Source organism: Vanellus vanellus (assembly GCF_965231255.1).
Source record: "Vanellus vanellus genome assembly, chromosome: 3".
Lineage (NCBI taxonomy): Eukaryota > Metazoa > Chordata > Aves > Charadriiformes > Charadriidae > Vanellus > Vanellus vanellus.
The window spans coordinates 126812072-126830468 of NC_138907.1; the positions used below are offsets into that span (position 1 = coordinate 126812072).

General features: G+C 48.3%; 1 protein-coding gene across 1 annotated transcript; it reads right to left on the reverse strand.

Annotated features, from left to right (window-relative positions):
- Nucleotides 1-388: 388 nt before the first annotated feature.
- On the reverse strand, nucleotides 389-18397 carry LOC309669977 (serine protease 55-like; the record flags this gene model as incomplete). Its single annotated transcript, XM_082480775.1, has 7 exons — nucleotides 389-461; nucleotides 955-1208; nucleotides 12025-12167; nucleotides 15467-15708; nucleotides 16588-16777; nucleotides 17569-17730; nucleotides 18376-18397. 7 exons carry the CDS (start codon nucleotides 18395-18397, stop codon nucleotides 389-391), a joined length of 1086 nt encoding a protein of 361 aa, XP_082336901.1.

An 18397-nucleotide genomic window follows, 5' to 3' on the forward strand; every position in this document is an offset into this window, starting at 1 on the left:
GCAACGAAGGTCCACGCGTTGCGTGAAGGATCAGCTCATCCCCCAGGCTGGCACGTGGACCCCTCAGCAACGCGTGTAAAAGGCCTCTAAAAGAGGAAAAAAAAAAAAAATGCTGTTTCCTTTTGATTTACCATTTATTTGCGAGGGATTAATTTTGGCTAATTATGAAGTCAAGGGGGTTCTGTAGACAGCATTTTATGGGTAGCTCAGAAACAGTTCTCTTCAGCCAGCCAGATTTTTCTCTATTGCCTTTAACAACCAAAAACCCATCATTTGCAAGTCAGGTAAATAAGACTGATTAGTTATATGATGCTACACTTCCCAACGCTGCCCCAAAAATTTCTTGTCCTTTTTTCTAGCTTAAGGAGACACTGAATTTGACATGTAGTCATGTCCCAGGAGCTTGGAATATCACCTGAGCAGCTGCTGTGGTCTCTGAAGATTCTCCTAGCTCGGCCCAGCTGCAAGACAGAAGATACATTAGTTCAGCTCATAATGAGCTGTAAGATGCATTAACCCAGAACTATCCCACCAAGAACTGAGCTACTGAATAAGCTAAGACCTTTTCTAGGGTTTCAGCTTTCCGAGACGCGCAGCTCCTTCAGGAGCCACATCTTGACTTTGCATGTGAGCTTAGCAAATAACTGGGACTGATGTGACCCACCAGTGTGGAAAACCTGTGTTTTTCAGAAGAGTATGGCTTCTCTTGTCTGTGTCCCGGCTCTCTCATTTCATCTCTCCGGCCTCTCCATCGCTTCCCTGTCTCACTGTGGCGTCTCATTTTGGTGTCCGTGTCCACATCAGTGAGGTGGAGCAGTTTGACCTGAGACACAACTATATGGGTCAGCAGCAAAAGAAGAACGAGATGGTAGTTCTGACTTTTATTACGTTTAGAAAAATCTTGTCTAGAGTAATCTAAGTGCTATTAAAGAGATAAATAAAAGGAAAGAATACTCAAGAAACACCAGATGTGTCTCAGCCCTGGAAGGAACCACCCTGGCATTTGCATTGTTATCCATGCCTTCAATGAAGAAAGGTTTCCCCCTTATGGCTGTCTCAGTCTCGATCCATTCTCGGTAGCTGTAAACAGATGTTAAGATCTCATGGTTTGGCTTTTCTGCACAATCTTCTCCCCAGCTGACGATGCCGACCTGAAACCACTTCATGGTGTTCCAGTAGCTACAAACCAGAGGTCCCCCGCTGTCCACCTACGGCATAAGGAAGATGTTCTAGCAGGATCAAACCTCAGGTCCCTCATAGCAACTGCACCCCACAGGCAGATTGGGAAAATCAGACTCTGTCCCAAGTTCATAAGGATTTGAGGGAACAAGGAAATTTTGGGCCCAAAATTTCACAGCTCAGCCCTGAGAACCCTGGAGAATAAACGGACACTGAAGATAAGAGGAGGACATCAACCACAAGCTCTGGCTCAGTGCAGTGCCCTGTCCTCAGCCTTTTCCACAGCTCTTGTGGCCCCAGAAGGATACCTGAATCCTGTCACCAAGCAGCAACATCCAGCAGTGAAAAGGGACATTTGCTGTGACTGCTCATTCAGTCCTTGACTTCTCTGCAAAACTGGTGCATGTAGGTGCTGGCTACCTGCCACTGTTCATTTTGGGGGCTAGCACGCAGAAATTGGACAGGAGATGAGCACTAATCCTGACAAATCCTTCTTGCGACCACATCAATTTCACTGCAAGCTTGCCTGCTACTGGAAGGGCAACCTTCACTCACCCAGTGCCTGCAAGTCTTCCAACACACGTTGCCCCCACCCTGCAAAGAGGAATGTCCTCCTGGTGGCCACTGTAGCTTGAACACTGAGAGCACGTCCAGTTGCCCGTATGACCTCTGCGTGTGCCATCTCCAAATACAACCCAAAGGAGAAACCAGCACAAAATCCACCCAGCCAGGTAAACTGCTTTTTTGACACTTGTGTACGTAAGTGCTGTGCAGCCCCTACTCTAAATAAGTTTCCTTCCATGGGGGGTTTGTATCTTTTTTCTACTCTATCCCAATACACGTGGCAAATAAATTCAACACAGACCCATTTCCCGAGACAGCCACCTTTCCTGGGAATTGTTATCCTTCCGTCTTTGCACACTACTTTGAGATATGTCTTTGTCATTAATGTATGAACCCCCTTCTGCCAGCAGCTACCCTGAGCTAACACATTGATTAATTAATGAGTAAGGAAGTGGCTGTAGTCCCCTGTGCAACTCATGCACCCGCTAAAGTTTGTGGCTGAATTTCACTAGATGGGGGGCCCAGATCATCATTTTATCTTTTTTTTTTTTTTTTCTATTATTCTTTTTGCTTCAACATGCATGCAGGAGGGGAAAATGCAGATAAACACAGAGCAAGTGTTGCTCCAGCATCCATAGAATCATTTAGGTTGGAGAAGACCTTTAACATCATAGAGTCCAACCCGTAAATTCAATACCGTTTGCACTGAAATGGTGTCACTGTAGCTACGTGTCTGCATCTCAGCCGGTGCTTCTGGACACTCTTCAGACTCAGGATCTAAAGACGTTTCCCCGACCCCGTTTCAGCCCAGAATTAGTGTGAATCGCACCAGTGACCTTGCAGTGACCTTGGATCCATGCGTTATGGGTGTCCTTGGCAATGGCATCCTGTTTGAACGAATGAACATCTCCTCGGCTGTGCGCACAATTAAATTACTGGGAATTTTACTGCTAATTCCCTCAGGGCAGGAACAGGCCAAACATATTATCCTGGTAGCAAAAGGAAGATGCTTCGAGCCTCCTACACAAAGGTAATAAATGAAGTCGAGAGAGTGGGAGCCGTCTGCAAGGCAGTGACGCAGCGACGGCTGGCGATCCCTCGTCAGTGACATGTCGGGACGCGTCGTGCCGTTTTTTTCCCCAGCACAGAAGATTTTTAGCCCTGGCAGAGCCCCCGCATACCATCGGGGCAGGCCGGTTTCAGAGTGTCCAATTTGGAGGCTGTTCACACTTGCAAAGGACCTTTCTCCCAGGGCACTTAAATACCAGTTAATTCCTGATACCTTGTGACTCTCCTTGGGGGGAGGAAAAGTCTTATCGTATTTCACAGCTGAGAAAACCACAGCAGAAAAGGGATGTGATTTGCACGAGGCGATGGCAGAGCCAGGAATCCCTATTTAAACTATATATCACACCATTTTCCTCTCAAATCAGATCTGCTTTTCCCTCTTTGCCCCTTTAATCGCGTTCGTTTTGTGCTCTGCCCAGTCGGCGAGGAAAGGGAGAGCTGTCTGCAGGGCTTGGGGGAAACTGTCAGCTGCGGAAAGCGATTTAAAACCCGGGCAGAGAGGGAGTTAGGCAATGCTGTGAAAACCCAGGCAGCAGCTGCAAATCCATTTCTCTAATCCACCAGCCCCGATCCAACCAAATGCGGCTTCACGTCCCTTTCCACGTGGGCTGAGCCGGTCTGCTTCATGGGTGCAACATCCAAAATGCCATTTCTCTTAACTTCAGCTGTTTAACTCGATGATTTTAATCGCAAAGCAGGGTAAGTCATCCTCTCCGTGTGATAATCTTGCTCACATAGTTATAGCGGTAGCCCAGATGAATCAGTAGCCTGGTTTTTATGGGGCTAAAAACAGAGAAAATAAACTCAGTTCTTGGACACTTCTGAATATCCCCATATCCACCTTAAGCTCTCAAAAACATTGGCCCAAGGTTTTCCATCCTCGTGTAGGAGAGGGTGTGGGAGGAGCGAGTTCGGAGCACTGGTACAATTATCTCAGCCCTGTGATGTTTCCAGTAGCACTAATTTAATGAATGCTCAGGTTAACGACTCTGAAGATCGAAGAACTTATTAAATGCTGCTTTCAGCCTCCTGTATCCTGGTGGTGAAATACTGGTCAGCAACACACACCAGATACCTGCTCCCGCTCTTCAGTCTGAGCGCCAAGTTTCTGGACAGCCAAAAGACTAAAAATAGCATCTTTGCTTCTGTTGCATGTTTCTTCTCAACGAGAAGATGAGTGAAAAGCAACGACATCACATCAGAGCTGGTGCTGAACTCGTGCCTTCCACAACGGCATGTTAATCCTCCCATTAGGAGAGGTGAGAGCAATGATATATTCGCTGATAAATAGTTCTGGCTTGTATAAAAGCTGTCACTGACTAACAAGGCGCTTTGTTCACTGGCGCTGATCAAAAGTTTCATCCTTTCCGCCACAGCCAAAGCCTTTTTGTGAACATCAGGAGCCTTTCTGTGACTTCAGTGGGCTTTGGATGAAGAGTGTAATCTTCTTCCTTTCGTATTTGTATTCGTGTCTGCAACATGGCAATTGATCAGAACAAACACGTTCGGCCACATAAATCTTCTTAGGTGGGAGAAGCTCTGGGGGAGGGAGAACAACCCATCCGATACTCATTAGGTGGATACGCAAGTCATTGCTGGTTTCAATTTCACGTTGGTAAGCTCTGTGTAAATTGGAGAGAATCGGCCTGTGAATAACAACACTTGCCATCAGAGCTGCCCTGGCTGCAGGAAGTGAAGGCTTTTGCAAACAGATGATTTCTTCAGTTATTTCAGCCTGAACAAGCCCTCTTTAGAGAAAGGTGGAAGGAAGGAGGCTATGGACATTTTTAGCACGCCGGTATTGAAAAAGAACAAGGTAACACATGGCACCCGGACTCCTTTCATGGGATCCCTTTGAGATCCCAAGCGAGAGCCTTCAGCTTCTCTGTCTCTCCATCCCCTTGCTGGAAAATGGGAGAATGAGACCACCCAACTCCATCCACGCAGGTGTCAGCAGGGTCCATCAGTGACTATGGTGGCACAGACTTAAAGGCGGTTATGGTGGCTCTGGGCAAAGACCCATGTGGCCCAGATTCCTGTCTCTGACAGTCGTCTGTAGCCAGTGTGCAGGGAAGGAGAATGAGAAGCAGGGCAAGTATTTACAGAGTTGTATTTACATCACAGTGGTTAATAGCCTTCGAGACATCTTCATCCAGGAAGTTATCTAATCGCTTTTTGAATCCATTTATCCCTTAGGATAAATACCCACAACATCCTGGTCAGTGACTCCCATGGTTTAATTATCCGTTGGATGAAAAACCACTTCCTTCTCTTTGTTTTAAATCTGCTGCCTGATACGGCCATCTGACACCCCCTCCTCTGTGTGTTTTGAACAGTAGCGACAAGAGGACAGCTCTTGACTGTCTTCTCCTTGCTGCTCATGACTTCAGAAATCTCTGTCATATCCCTATCAGACATCTCTCTTACAAGCCTCAGAGCTCTGCTCTGTTATTCCTCTTTCTGCCAGAAGCCATTCCACGCCCCTGTTCATCCTTCCTACTCTATTCTTCTCCTTTTCTAAAACTACTCCTCCTTTCTCCGGTGGGGTGGATAGGAGTCGCACACAGGACACAGGCTCCCACGATTACTGCCCTGGCATGACACGCTTTTTGCTTTGCTACCTATTCCTTTCCTAATAATTCTTAATGCTCTCGTTGCCTTTTTGACCTCCGCAGACCCTCGTGCTGATGTTTTTGAAGGACTATCCAGTTACTCCAAGACCTTCCTACATGGTAATAGCTAATTTAGAGCCTATTATTGCACACGTACAGCTGGAGTTGCTTCCCCCTATATTCATTACTCTGCCTTTATCAACAGTGAACTGCATCTGCTGTTTTAACCTCCAGTCGCTCAGAATAATGAGGTCCCGCTGCGCCTCTGCATGGTCAGTTTTAATTTCAGCCACTCCGAACAATGATGTGGTGTTGGCCGACTTGGTTGTCTCAGCATTTGCCCTCCTTGGACATCACAATTCCTCGCATAGATGCCAACAGAACTCCCTTTGTGAGCCCTTTCTCCCACCAAATCCTTCTCCGTGTTGCATCCCTTTCAAACCGAAAGCCCTTCTACATCATGACATTACAGCTTCTCCACAAGCCTTTGGTGAGAAATCTCATTAAAAGAGTTTTGGAAATCTGAGCGTGTTATATCAGCTGGATCACCCTCTGCCACATGCTTGTTGACTCCTTCAAAGAATTTAAGTCTGTCTGTGAGTCATGACGTTCCCTTAAAGTCCTGTTGACTCACTGGAACTGAATGAGAAGTGTCTCCTCTGAGTCATCTCACCCATTCCCCCACTCCCGGGGCAAGCACAAAGTAGGTTTCAGTGTTCAGCTGGATCCAGAGATGTTCTGCTCCCCACAGCTTCACTCACCAGGCACACAAAGTGACGCTGGACCCCCTTGCTGCAAACCAAACAGCATCGGTTTGAGGGACCAAAAGCTACAACCCAGATGATGAAAAGCAGAAGAGACGGGAGACATCATCAACATCCCGGACCCTTGCAATAGGAAAGGATGTTTTTGACAGATCAAAGAATTAAGCCACCACAGCCTGAATGTGTTCCCTTGTCTGCCCCTATCATAAAATGATCAAATGATGAAAGCCCTATAAAACCACGGGACATGGGGAAAGCGATGTAATTCTTGTGAGCTGCACATCAAAGCACCCTTCAGGAGCAAATTTAAGAGAGTTCAAATGCAGAAACACCTTTCTACTGCTTCGTTCTGGGGCTTCACGGGATACCTTCCTACTTAAAGCGATCTGCCCCTTAGGGAAGAGAACTTCTCACCACGTTAGTGACAGTTCAGTGATGGAGAATCCACCACAAGAATGGAGAATGGATCACTCTCTTCAATATTAAGGTGAGGTAAAATAGTAAAGTAATTTTGTGTAGTTAGTAATAACTTTGAACTGAAATGTTGTTAGCTTTGACTCCTGACCCCCAGGAGACCTTTGTCTGATAGGCAGAAGAGCCTAAACCTTGGACTTCATACAGATACTCTCCATCCCTACAGCCTGAAATCACACCATCATCTATCCACCTCCCTTCCGATATTTTGAAGGGCCTGCGGGACTGACCAGACGACTTCCCTGGATTGTGACCTTTTCCATGCATCTGTGATAATTTACTTGTATGGACCCACTTCTCACTTGCAGACTTTTTTTTTCTTTAAAAAATTCTATTTCACAAGTCTTCCTCTGCAGTTTTGGAGCCGCATTAGCACCAGTAAAAGGAACGCAAGAGCTTGGAAAAGGATGCAAGAGCTTTTGGCACTTCTGCACAGGTTTAGCACTCTCATGCACAGATGAAGTGCGAGTGTGAAGGGTGAGTTCCACTGATCGCCTCCTCTTGTTGTTCCCAGTGCAAGTGTCAAGCTCCCAGTGCAGCCACATTACTGGCACTGGTGCATGGTTTGAGACAGGAGGAAGTGGGATGCCAGCGAGATATGATGGGATATCTAAAATGACACAGGAGACTTACATGTAGGTAACTGTCCCACCTCAGAGCTATGTGTCTCCCTGTGAGCTAGGCACCTTGGACTTATTAGTTGATGGGGAGCAATAAGCACTTGTACAGGGACTTATTTTAAAATAGATGGTTAAAACAGTCTTAGTGACTCACGTCAGAAGTGTTTTTGTCTTCCCCATTGATAGAAAGAAGATTTGGTAGATGCAGATGCCTATAGGAAAGATATTCCTATCTGGCCAAATAGATCCCACCCAGGGTTGTACAACATCTCCTGCTATTGCTATAGCTGTGTAGGGTGAGAGCCCTGAGCATCCCAGATGCTAGAAAGGCATTTGCCCTTCCCAAACCGCTGACAGTATATATGGGCAGGACATATCACAGGTGAAGAGGTCCTTCTCTACCTTTTTCACAGACCTAAATTAAAACCCCGAGCCCCAGGAGCATCCTAGCTTCTTTTCGGATATTTATCAGGCATGGCCAAGATCACCTCTGGCTACCATCAGTGGAAGGGTGTAGATATTTTCAGCTCGCGGCTCAGATCAGCCCTACGCCAGAGGACAGTGTAGAGCCCGGTGATGCTGAGCTGGAACCATCCCACTGCTTGTTTGTGGCCACGCAGTGATTCTTTCCCCTGAAAGTCAGGCCAGGGACTGGGCCCCCCTTCATCTGCTGCTGACCTGAACTGTACGTGAACTGTGACTTCCAGCTGAACACGCTCCGTCCTAATCACCACAGCGCTGAGCTACCCCCACAGACCTCCTGTGCAGAAATTCTCTGGAATATAATTGGGCCATTTACTGAGTTTTGTCTGGATAGGCAAGACACTGAAGAGGCATTTGCTTTGTGAGTCCCTTATACTCTAATTATTGTTCAAGTTACCACTGCATCAGAGCCTAACAAAGGTGCTTAAGAAAGCAAGGAATTAGACAACAACTGCGGTTCATAGGGTCATGGAAGAAATGCAGCGCACAAAAAAATAACACATAGGCCATCTCTAGTGCCTGTTCTTTAGCACTTGTACCCCATGAACATCCATTAATGCTAATGTTTATGGCTAAATAGAACTATAAGTCAATTACAGATCCTGTTAGTGTTAATTCACAGTTAATCTATATATTTGTCTGCAGAACCACTAGGGAATTGGTATACAATAGATTTTTCTTTTAAGTGAATGGATTTTTCTTTTTTTTTTAAAGTACAAATACTCACGAGCTCTGCTATTGCATCTCCTTGAGTTATTACAGGAATATGGTCAGTAATCCACAAATTAGTCTTGTCTGGTACTAATATGATGGCAGCTGGTGAAACATCTCAGCCTTTCTATTCATGTCGTGTTGCCACGTGGGAGTATTAAGGCAGTGGTCAGAAGAATAAAACTTTTACAAGATGCCTTGGTGAAGACTTGCTGCATGTAAACCAGTTGGCTGCAACGGGGAAATCCAGCAGACATATGGCACACAGCGTGAAGACCTGGGATGGTAATCCTTTGGATCCGGACCAGGATCATGTGGATTTACAACCTTGGGTCTAGATGCAACTCGCCCAAGGTAGCCTGGCTTTGGACATGAACACATGTATCCTGATTCTCAGCAAAACCCAGAAAAGGTTAACATAAGGCTTTTATCTATCTACCTGATGTCCAGACAGATTACGCATCTGTACAGTGCATGGCTTCCATGTTTACTGGGACCACATCTACACCAGCAAGCTCAGTGTCTCCAGGGCTTGTTCCCTGACCTGATGTCTCTGCCTTGCCCATGCTGCTGCTCCTTCCTGGCCTCTAAACTAGGTTGCCAGGATCCAAAGTGATCCTGCCCCATCCCTGGAAACATTCCAGGTCAGGTTGGATGGGGCTCTGAGCAACCCGGTCTAGTTGAAGATGTCCCTGCTCATGGCAGGGGGGTTGGACTAGAAGACCTTTAAAAGTCCCTTCCCACCCAAACTGTTCTATGATTGATTCTATGTTTCTATGATTCTATTGTGGGTGGCTCCTGACCCATGCAAAAGCTCGAGCTGTGTCTGGAAATCATCCAGGAGACAGCTGGTTGGCACAGATGAAAACTGTGCCCAGGGCTGCTCTACCTCTTTGACAGTGCTGACTTTGTAAAGGATTTGGGTATTTTGAAATCTCACTCTCATTTGACACAAACCCCATAATCTCTATAGACAAGCGTAGCTCAATAGATTGCACTACCTACAGTGTGCTGCACTATCTGCCCAGGGCAGATGAATTAGGTGTCCAGTGGTCCATGCTGCAGAGCAAGCATCAGGTTCAGACCTGGTCTCCCAAGTTCATTACCAGGCAGTCTACTACGGGCAAGCCACCAGATTTCTAGCAAGAAATTTGGACCTAGCAAGGCCGAAATGTGCCCTACCTGACTTCAATCAGCGCTTCTTCCCAGAAAACCCTCCATTGGCAAAATTCTTCCCCTCCAGCAAATTGGCAAATTCTGATGAAAATTTGTGTCACCCCTTTCAGCCCAGAAGAGCTCCACCAGCCACGGGTATGGTTCTGTCTTGCTCTCATTATTTCAGTTTGCAGGAGTCTTCTGCCTGGTCAAGCTTCCCCTAAAAGTGGGCAGTTGTTGGGTTATGAGCATTATCACACATGCAGTCTTCGCGTACTTCCACTGCTCGGAAAGCTCACATTTCGAGTTCATTTCTCAGATGACACTAACATCATTGTAGATCAAAATAGCACCCTCATCCGCTTTCTGAATACAGGAGATTCATTTTGCTGGGTACAAGTGCTCTTGCTGTTTCACCAGCATAATTCAGCCGCAGAACTTAAGGCTGGGCTGGGAAGTGCATTCTTTAATCATGTTAATGTTATCCTGTGGCAGTTTTCTTTTTAAAATTTTTGATTGAATTTAATGGAGGTGAAAGTCACTAGATGAATGGTTTCAGAGACAGATGCTCTCTGGTTAATTAAAAAAATGATTTCGTAAAGCAAAGCTTCCCCTCTGCTGCCCAGCCACAGGCTCCGGATCGCAATGGCTCTGCGGTCCATGGTCCCTGTCCCTGCTGCCTTTGCCTAAAGGGCGGGGGATGTCTCTCTGTCCTGGGTGGTGGTTTAGTGCCCTCAACAAAGGATTCCTGCAGGATGAAGCTGTGTATACATGTGTCTGCCCACCTGTCCTTCTATAGAATCATAGAATTGTTGAGGTTAGAAGGGACCTTTGAGATCATCAAGTCCAACCATTACCCTACCCTGACAAAACCACTTCTAAACCATGTCCCCAAGTACCACATCTACCCTTTTTTTAAACACCTCCAGGGATAGCGACTCCACCCCCTCCCTGGGCAGCCTATTCCAATGTTTAATAACCCTTTCAGTGAAAAAGTGTTTCCTAATATCCAATCTAAACCTGCCCTGACGTAACTTGAACCCATTTCCTCTCGTCCTATCACTTGTCACCAGGGAGAAGAGGTCAGCCCCCACCTCTCTGCAACCTCCTTTCAGGCAGTTGTAGAGGGTGATAAGGTCTCCCCTCAGCCTCCTCTTCTCCAGGCTGAACACCCCCATTTCCCTCAGTCGTTCCTCATAAGAATTGTCCTCCAGACCGCTCACCAGCTGCAACACTCTGCAAATGCACGCACATGTCTAAGAAAACCCTTGCCCAGTGGAGGACGGAGACCTTAGTCCTGAAGTGGAGGCTGCAGGGAGCGCACAGTCCTTACCAGGCACCCAGAGGAAGGGTTGGAGGTTGGATGCTATGAAAGCAAAGGTGGTTTTTGTCTTTAAGACTTTGTTTGACATCAGGGCAGTGGTCCTGCAGGTGGAGTATGTTCTGAGAGCACAAATTCTCAGTGAGGTCTTCCCACATATGGGTATTTGTCTCAGCTTTCTCCCCTTAGCAGTCCTTGAGATCAAATACTGCTTGAACTCCACTATTTAGCTTCAAAAGTCATCACCCGACATCACTAACTCATTGCAATAAGACGCAACTAGTTCTGACACCCACAGACAAACCTGCCATCAAAGGACATTTGTACCAGAGCCAAGACCTCACCTGAGACAGGTTTATAATATTCAAATTAAAAACTCCTGGACTCAATTTCCCATCCCGTTCTTTTGCTTTGACCATCCTGGACAAACTCTCCTGTCTCCTTTCAGTATTTAACCTGGCGATAGAGCAGCACTGCCTGGCCCAGTGCTGAGGGGACACCAGGCAGGAGGAGGATACAGCCCATGCTGTGCGAGCCCTCTCTGCAGCAGCATGACACCTCTCCTCCCATTGCTCCCACCACTGCACACCTTGGCCACAGCAGATAGTGATTTTTTAAATTGCTATGAGATAACAGTCCAAATTCCTGTGCCCAGAGCCATCCAAAACTGTCTCTCATCCTAGGGGACTTGTGGGCAAGACAAGAGGGTGGCTTCCCACCTTGCTCGCGGTGTCCCTTGCAGAGCTCCTGTCTCTCTCACTGCAGGGAGGGAATCAGGGCAGGGGGGAGAGCGGGAGAAGAGGTTCATCTGCTCAACAAGACATTGTGTTTCCAGCACCATCACTACTTTCTGACCCCAAGAATCCCGTACCCCCACTGCCCAGGTCAATATGCCCTTGTAGACAGTTCCTTGGCCCCTGGGCATCCTGCCCTGACCGCCTGCAGAGAAGTTTTAGCAACCCCAGGAAGCCGTGCGAAGGATTGATGCTCATTCCTGAAGCGAAGGCGCTTCTCCTCCAAAGTCTCTGTGACCCTGTAGGCAGCGTGGCCATCTAGCAGCCCATTTACATTACCTGGCAGGTGTCTCTTTCTCCTTTCTCCATCTCAGCACACAGCACATTGTCCACCAGCTCGGGGATGCGCTCCAAGCACTGCTCCCTGCTGATGAGCTTCATCCGTGCTTTCTGCAGCACGTGGGACAATGGCACTGCCACCACTGACCAGGAAGTGAAAAGAGAATGATTAACAAACCCTGTAGAGCACCGTAGACTTCTAAGGTTGAAACCAGAGCCAGAAACTACCCCTTGGGACCACTCTCAGCTGAATTTGTAAGGCACCTCAGGGCAAGAGGGTTTCAAGGCACAACCATATGGTCTTGGGGCCATGGGGGTTTACAGAGGTTCTTGACCTTATACCAGAGTAGGAGGTGGGTGGGTAGGTAGAGAGGGAGGAGGTGTTAATGGGCAAAGCTGAAATCCTGGGGAGTGGAGGCTTGCTAAATGGGATTCTTAAAAATCACTTATTTTTGTAGATGAGCTCTGGGATGTGGTACAGCTGGAAGACCCCTCAGAGGGATGGCTTATCCTGCTGGTCTTGGTAATGACCTGAGATGATGAGGTGATGAGCTACACTGCACACCTGGCGTTTCTCGGTCACGTTTCTGGGGAACTCAGTTTGAGGGACTCTTCATTGGGTCCTCTGCAAGCCCTGTGGAGGAAAGTCCACTGAGCTTTCCCCAGAGCAGATGATCTTGTTATCCCCATGCTTTTGGGGGGGGGGGCTGTGAGGCCATGCCTCACACAGGGGATCAGCTGTACTTTTCACAAAGTGGCTCTCAGTATGCAATGGAAATAGCTACTTTATTCTTCCCTTGAGATGGGAAAACAGAAATTGCAGTGGGCACCAGCAAGTGACAAAAAATATGCAGGGCTACTTGGAAAACCCACTCATCTAACCCACGTTTCTTATTAAAGTGAACCTGAGTCTGAAGGATAAAACTGACTTTTGGAGGATGTTGCTGCTGGGCAGGAGGAGACCTACAGGTTTTCAAAAACTCACTTCTTCTTCCATATTTCACTGAGCTAAATCCTCCCAGCACCTGCAGGAAGGTGGGACTCAAAGGTAAGATCTAAAAGATAGAAGCTGTCAGGTCCCTTTCCCAGCCAAGATGGGGCCGCTCCATGGAAGTGCCCACAGATTAAAATGCTTTGATGTAGGCATCTCCAGGGAGGTGGCTCTGCCTGTTGAGGTCTAATTGACTGCAGCTGAAGAGGAGTCAGGCTAGTGCTGCTTGAGGTGCCAGTTGAGAGATGTCCACCTACAAAAGTCTGGTAGAGATGAGAAACGACCCATGTTTTCCCCTGCCAAGGAACAATGCCTCGTACTTTTTGGTATGGCCCATATCACACCATTGCACATCCTTCTCACCAAACTCAGCTTCTGCTGGTTTTCTTCTGAAACATCTCCCAGACAGAAGGGGTCTGTGCCAGGGGTGAGAGCACTGACCTCGCACAGGGTGCAAATTGGTGGTGAATGGAGCTAAATCCAGTTAGCGGCTGGTTGGTGTCCCCCAAGGCTCAATACTGGGGCCAGTTCTCTTTAATATCTTTATCAATGACCTGGACAAGGGGATGGAGTGCACCTTCAGTAAGTTTGCAGATGTCAGCAAGTTAGGCAGGAGTGTTGATCTGCTGGAGGGTAGGATGGCTCTACAGAGAGATCTGGACAGGCTGGACTGATGGGCCGAGGCCAATGGTGTGAGGTTCAACAAGGCCAAGTGCCGGGTCCTGCACTTGGGTCACAACAACCCCATGGGCGCTACAGGATTGGGGCGGAGTGGCTGGAAAGCTGCCTGGCAGAAAAGGACCTGGGGGTGTTGGTGGACACCCACCTGAATACGAGCCAGCAGTGTGCCCAGGTGGCCAAGAAGGTCAGTGACATCCTGGCCTGTATCAGGAATGGTGTGGTGAGCAGGACTGAGGCAGTGATCATCCCCCTGTACTCGGCACTGGTGAGGCCCCACCTCAAGTGCTGTGTCCAGTTTTGGGCCCCTCACTGGAAGAAAGACACTGAGGTGTTGGAGCGTGTCCAGAGAAGGGCAACAGAGCTGGTGAGGGGTCTGGAGCATATGTCTGGTGAGAAGCAGCTGAGGGAATTGGGGTTCAGCCTGGAGAAGAGGAGCCTGAGGGGAGACCCTCTCGCTCTCTACAGCGCCCTGAAAGGAGGTTGTAGAGAGGTGGGAGTTGACCTCTTCTCATTAGTGACAAGTGATAGAACAAGAGGAAATGGCCTCAAGTTGTGTCAGGGGAGGTTTAGGATGGGTATTAGGAAAAATTTCTTCACCGAAAGGGTTGTCAAGCACTGGCACAGGCTGCCCAGGGACGTGGTGGAGTCACCATCCCCAGAGGTATTTAAGAGATGGGTAGACGTGGTGCTGAGGGACATGGGTTAGTGGTGGATTTGGCGGTGTTAGGTTGATGGTTGGACTTGATGATCTTCAAGGTTCCTTCCAACCTGGACGATTCTATGATTCTATGATTCTAAGTGATGTCAATTGAGCCCACACAGCAGCACGAGACCGATCTCTGTAGCCACACCATGGATTTTGCAAAGAGACTAGCTGAAGAGAAACCCTGCCAAGCTGCAGAGTGTCTCTGCAGCAGCCCCCTGCTTTCCTGTTTCTAAGAGGACGTTACCTTGGTGAAAAGGGAGAGGTTCACAATTATAACACAGTGTTGTGTTATGTATTACCATTATGTGAGGCAAATGAAGCCTAAGAAGGAAAATGCAGGGGTTCAGAGAGAAGACAGTAACCCTTTGGAGCAGAATAGCAAGGTTTAAATGGGGCATTCACTTGCTACATCCCAGGAGGGACTGTTGAAACCCCAAGGCACCAAACTGCCCACTCCGACCCAATTACCTCTTTCCAGTAATGAAATCGCTCATTAGCCATTTAGTGACATTTGTTCAGGATAGACATTTTGGGTCACAATCAGTGCTGGAGCTACTTTCATTAGGGCTTACATGAGAGCAATTAGCAATAGCAATCTGCTGTCCTGCATGCGTGAGGAAGAAGGGTAACCAGTACCATTAAATCAATCTGGTTCATGGAGGCATTAAGCCAAAGACAACCCTAAACCTTAATTTCCCTTATTCCAGACCATTTTAGACCCAGCCTGACTTGCCCACCAGGGTGGAGCTTGTCTTACTTTGGATGCCAAAAAATGCATCCACAGTCAAGCTGAGTTCCTGCAGAGCAAAGGTGGCTCTAAGGTTTCAGCTTGAACATACGTGCTCAGAGTACCGGGGACATTGTTCTGGAGGTCAGTACATGAGTGGTTCTTGCACTGAACAGAGAACTGGTGGATGTGCAGAGGCTGCGAAGGTCTGGATGTGTTTACCGGGGAGGTAGGGAGTGGATGTCAGTGTGGGTAACCCCTCCTGGGAGAGAACATCTACTTTAAATGGATAAAAACCAACCTCCGTTAGCGAATACACCTCCAGACAGCATCTCACTTGTGGTTCCCCACCCAGCAACCCAGCAGTGTTGCCACGTATCGGTGTCGTACATGAAGGGCAAGCAGACGGGGATTTTCTCATCGCTGAACTCCATGGGAGCGCCGAGCAGGATCAGAGCGATATCATTTTCCATGCTCATTCTGTCAAAGTTTTCGTGGAGGATCAAGCTGTCCGGTTTATGTTCCTCCAGCGGGAGGCTGAGGTCAGTTCCCCCCACGACAACAGTGAGATCTGGTGGCCTTATAAACGAAACAGAAGCAATGCAGACATAAGCAAACACGAAGGCTTTGCGTTATAAAGGTTGGTGCCTCCTCCCGCTGAGCGGGGTAGGGACGGCGCTCGGCAAATTGCAGAGGCGGGTTAGCTATAAATCTCGTAGAAATATACCCTCCCTTTTAGGCGGAGCTAATTTTCAGGGGGCAGAGGTGCAGAGGTAGAATATGAATGCAACCACGTTATAAATAGCCCAGTCGCTAACGAACAGATGGAGTGGGCTGGATCTTCGGGAGCGTTGTGCCCTGGGCTGGCCGCTCCGGACCCCGCTGCCCCCAGCCAGCTGCTCCAGGTTGTGATGCCACAGGTCATTTGTCACCCAGCAGCCCCCGGCCCTCCGACCTGCTGCGTTTCGGAGGGGGCTCACAGAGGGCTGGACTCTGCCCCTGGGCATTGCCTGGGGTTGCTTTATCCGGAAACCGCTGGTTTAAAATTAGACTCTCCATGAGGTAAAGGTGTTTGCTACATGCAAGCAAAGGTAATTTGGGGGTTAGAATAAGCTGGAATGGAATACACCTCTTTTTAGATGTACAGAAAATGCTTGGGGCCGTCAGAACGGCATCATGGACATCTATACAAGGCTGCTCAGACCATCCTTCAAAATGTTCTCCTTCTGCACCTCCTGGTTTTGCAGATTTCTACACATTTCTGTTGTAACAGTACTTTCGATCAAAAATAGGCCCTTTTCCCCCCAAGGAAACAATTCCTGTGTTCAGGGCTCTGTTTCTGGCTCAGTCACACATACGTTGCGCTTGACCCCAAGGACATACGTATCCTCCACCCACGAGGAGCGACGTTACGAACCCGTTGCGCCTGGGCTGTCCTCGCTTCCCCCGAGTACTCACACCTCTTTGGCAAAGCAATGGGCCGCAGTTAAAATCCACAACGCGCTGATGATGGTGCCGCTGCAGATATGTTTCCCGTTGCTCTGGATGCTCACATGCCACGGGAACTCCCCAGCCTTGGCGTACCTCCCCGCTGTGATCCTCTTGCCAGTCTCCAGGAAGGACTCGTAAGATGGTCGGAGGCCACACTCTGGGTACAAAATGAGACACATCGCTCACGTACAGCAGCGCCGCCGCCAGTGCTACTGAACTAGAGGGGCAGGACATCAGCTAAAGCACTGGTCTGTAATCATCCACGCTACTTGATCTCTTCCAAAGCCCCTGCAATTGCTGTAGCCTCCCCAAACCTACGTTCTGTCGAGCGATGCCCAGGCAGTTTGGGGGCTAGCAGGGCCATAGACCATTTCCCATGGGCAGGTTGGGTAAAATCCTTGTTCAGGGTGTAGGAGTGGAAGAGTTCAGCACCAGGCTGGAGTACAAGCCGGACCTACACGCCACAGAATCACGGAATCACGGAATCACGGAGTTTTCAGAGTTGGAAGGCACCTCTAGAGATCATCTAACCCAACTCCCCTGCCAAAGCAGGACTGCCCAGAGCACATCCTCAGGACTGCATCCAGGCGGGTCTGGAAACTCTCCAGAGAAGGGCACTCCCCCCCTCCCTGGGCAGCTGTGCCCCTGCTCTGCCACCCGAACCGGAAAGAAGTGTTTCCGTGTATTTGAACGGGACTTCCCGTGTTCCAACTTGTGCCCATTGCCCCTCGTCCTGTCACTGGGAACCATTGAAAAGAGGCTCCATCCTCCTTCAACCCACCCTTTAGATACTTGTACGCCATAATAAGGTCTCCCCTCAGCCTTCTCTTCTCCAGGCTAAAGAGTCCCAGCGCTCTCAGCCTTTCCTCATATGGGAGATGCTCCAAGCCTTTAATCATCTGAGTTGCCAGCAGGTACAAGGAATAAGCCCAGGCCTATTTTATTTACCAATACGTGTATATCCTGTCGGGCTACTAGCAGTTCTGCTCCGCTGGTCACTTCTGAATGTAAAAAGCTGAGAAGAAAAGCCTGCATGGATTCCGCTGATCAGAGAGGTTAAACAAAAGAGGGTAAGGAGCAGCATTTCAGTCCCAGTCTTGGACCAACACTCTTCGACAATATTCAGAGCCGTGATGCTTCTGCAGACACCTCAGGACATCTTCCTCGTTCCATGTTCTCGCCAAAGGTAACGCGTTTCTCTGCCAGGGGCAACCAGGATGTGACATCACATGATGTACTATTTGTTTCTGCTGACATCACAGTTGGATGCTGTCCTTCCTAAGGTGATGAGGGAAAGCCCGGTGATTTCCAAGGGGCTTGGAATTTCCGTTAGCTATGACAGGAGTAGGGCAGCAATGAAATTCCTCTCTGTATCCCAGACTGACTTTCACAGGGCATTGCAACAGTGGACTTCATGCCTTGGGTGTTGAAGCCCTTTTTGGATCTTGAACCATGTTCTTCTCTCCGAAGACCATAGCTGTTGCTCCTACGCTAGTTTTTGTCTTTGACTCTGAGAAGTGCTGAAGCCTATCAAACTCTGAATTAATTTTCTCTTCTTCGTTTAGCCCATGTCTATGTTCTCAGAAGAAAGAGGCAGCTCTGTGGGAGGGTAAATTTCAAACAATGCCAAATCAATAGTACAGTATCAGAGATGTTAAGGCAGCCGCTCCCTTCTTCCCTGGGGGCAAAGGTGGCTTACAAGACCAAATTCAGCTTAAAAAATTAATCCATGAGGCCGAATCATCAGCATTTCACCTTTACTGATTATATCCCCCAT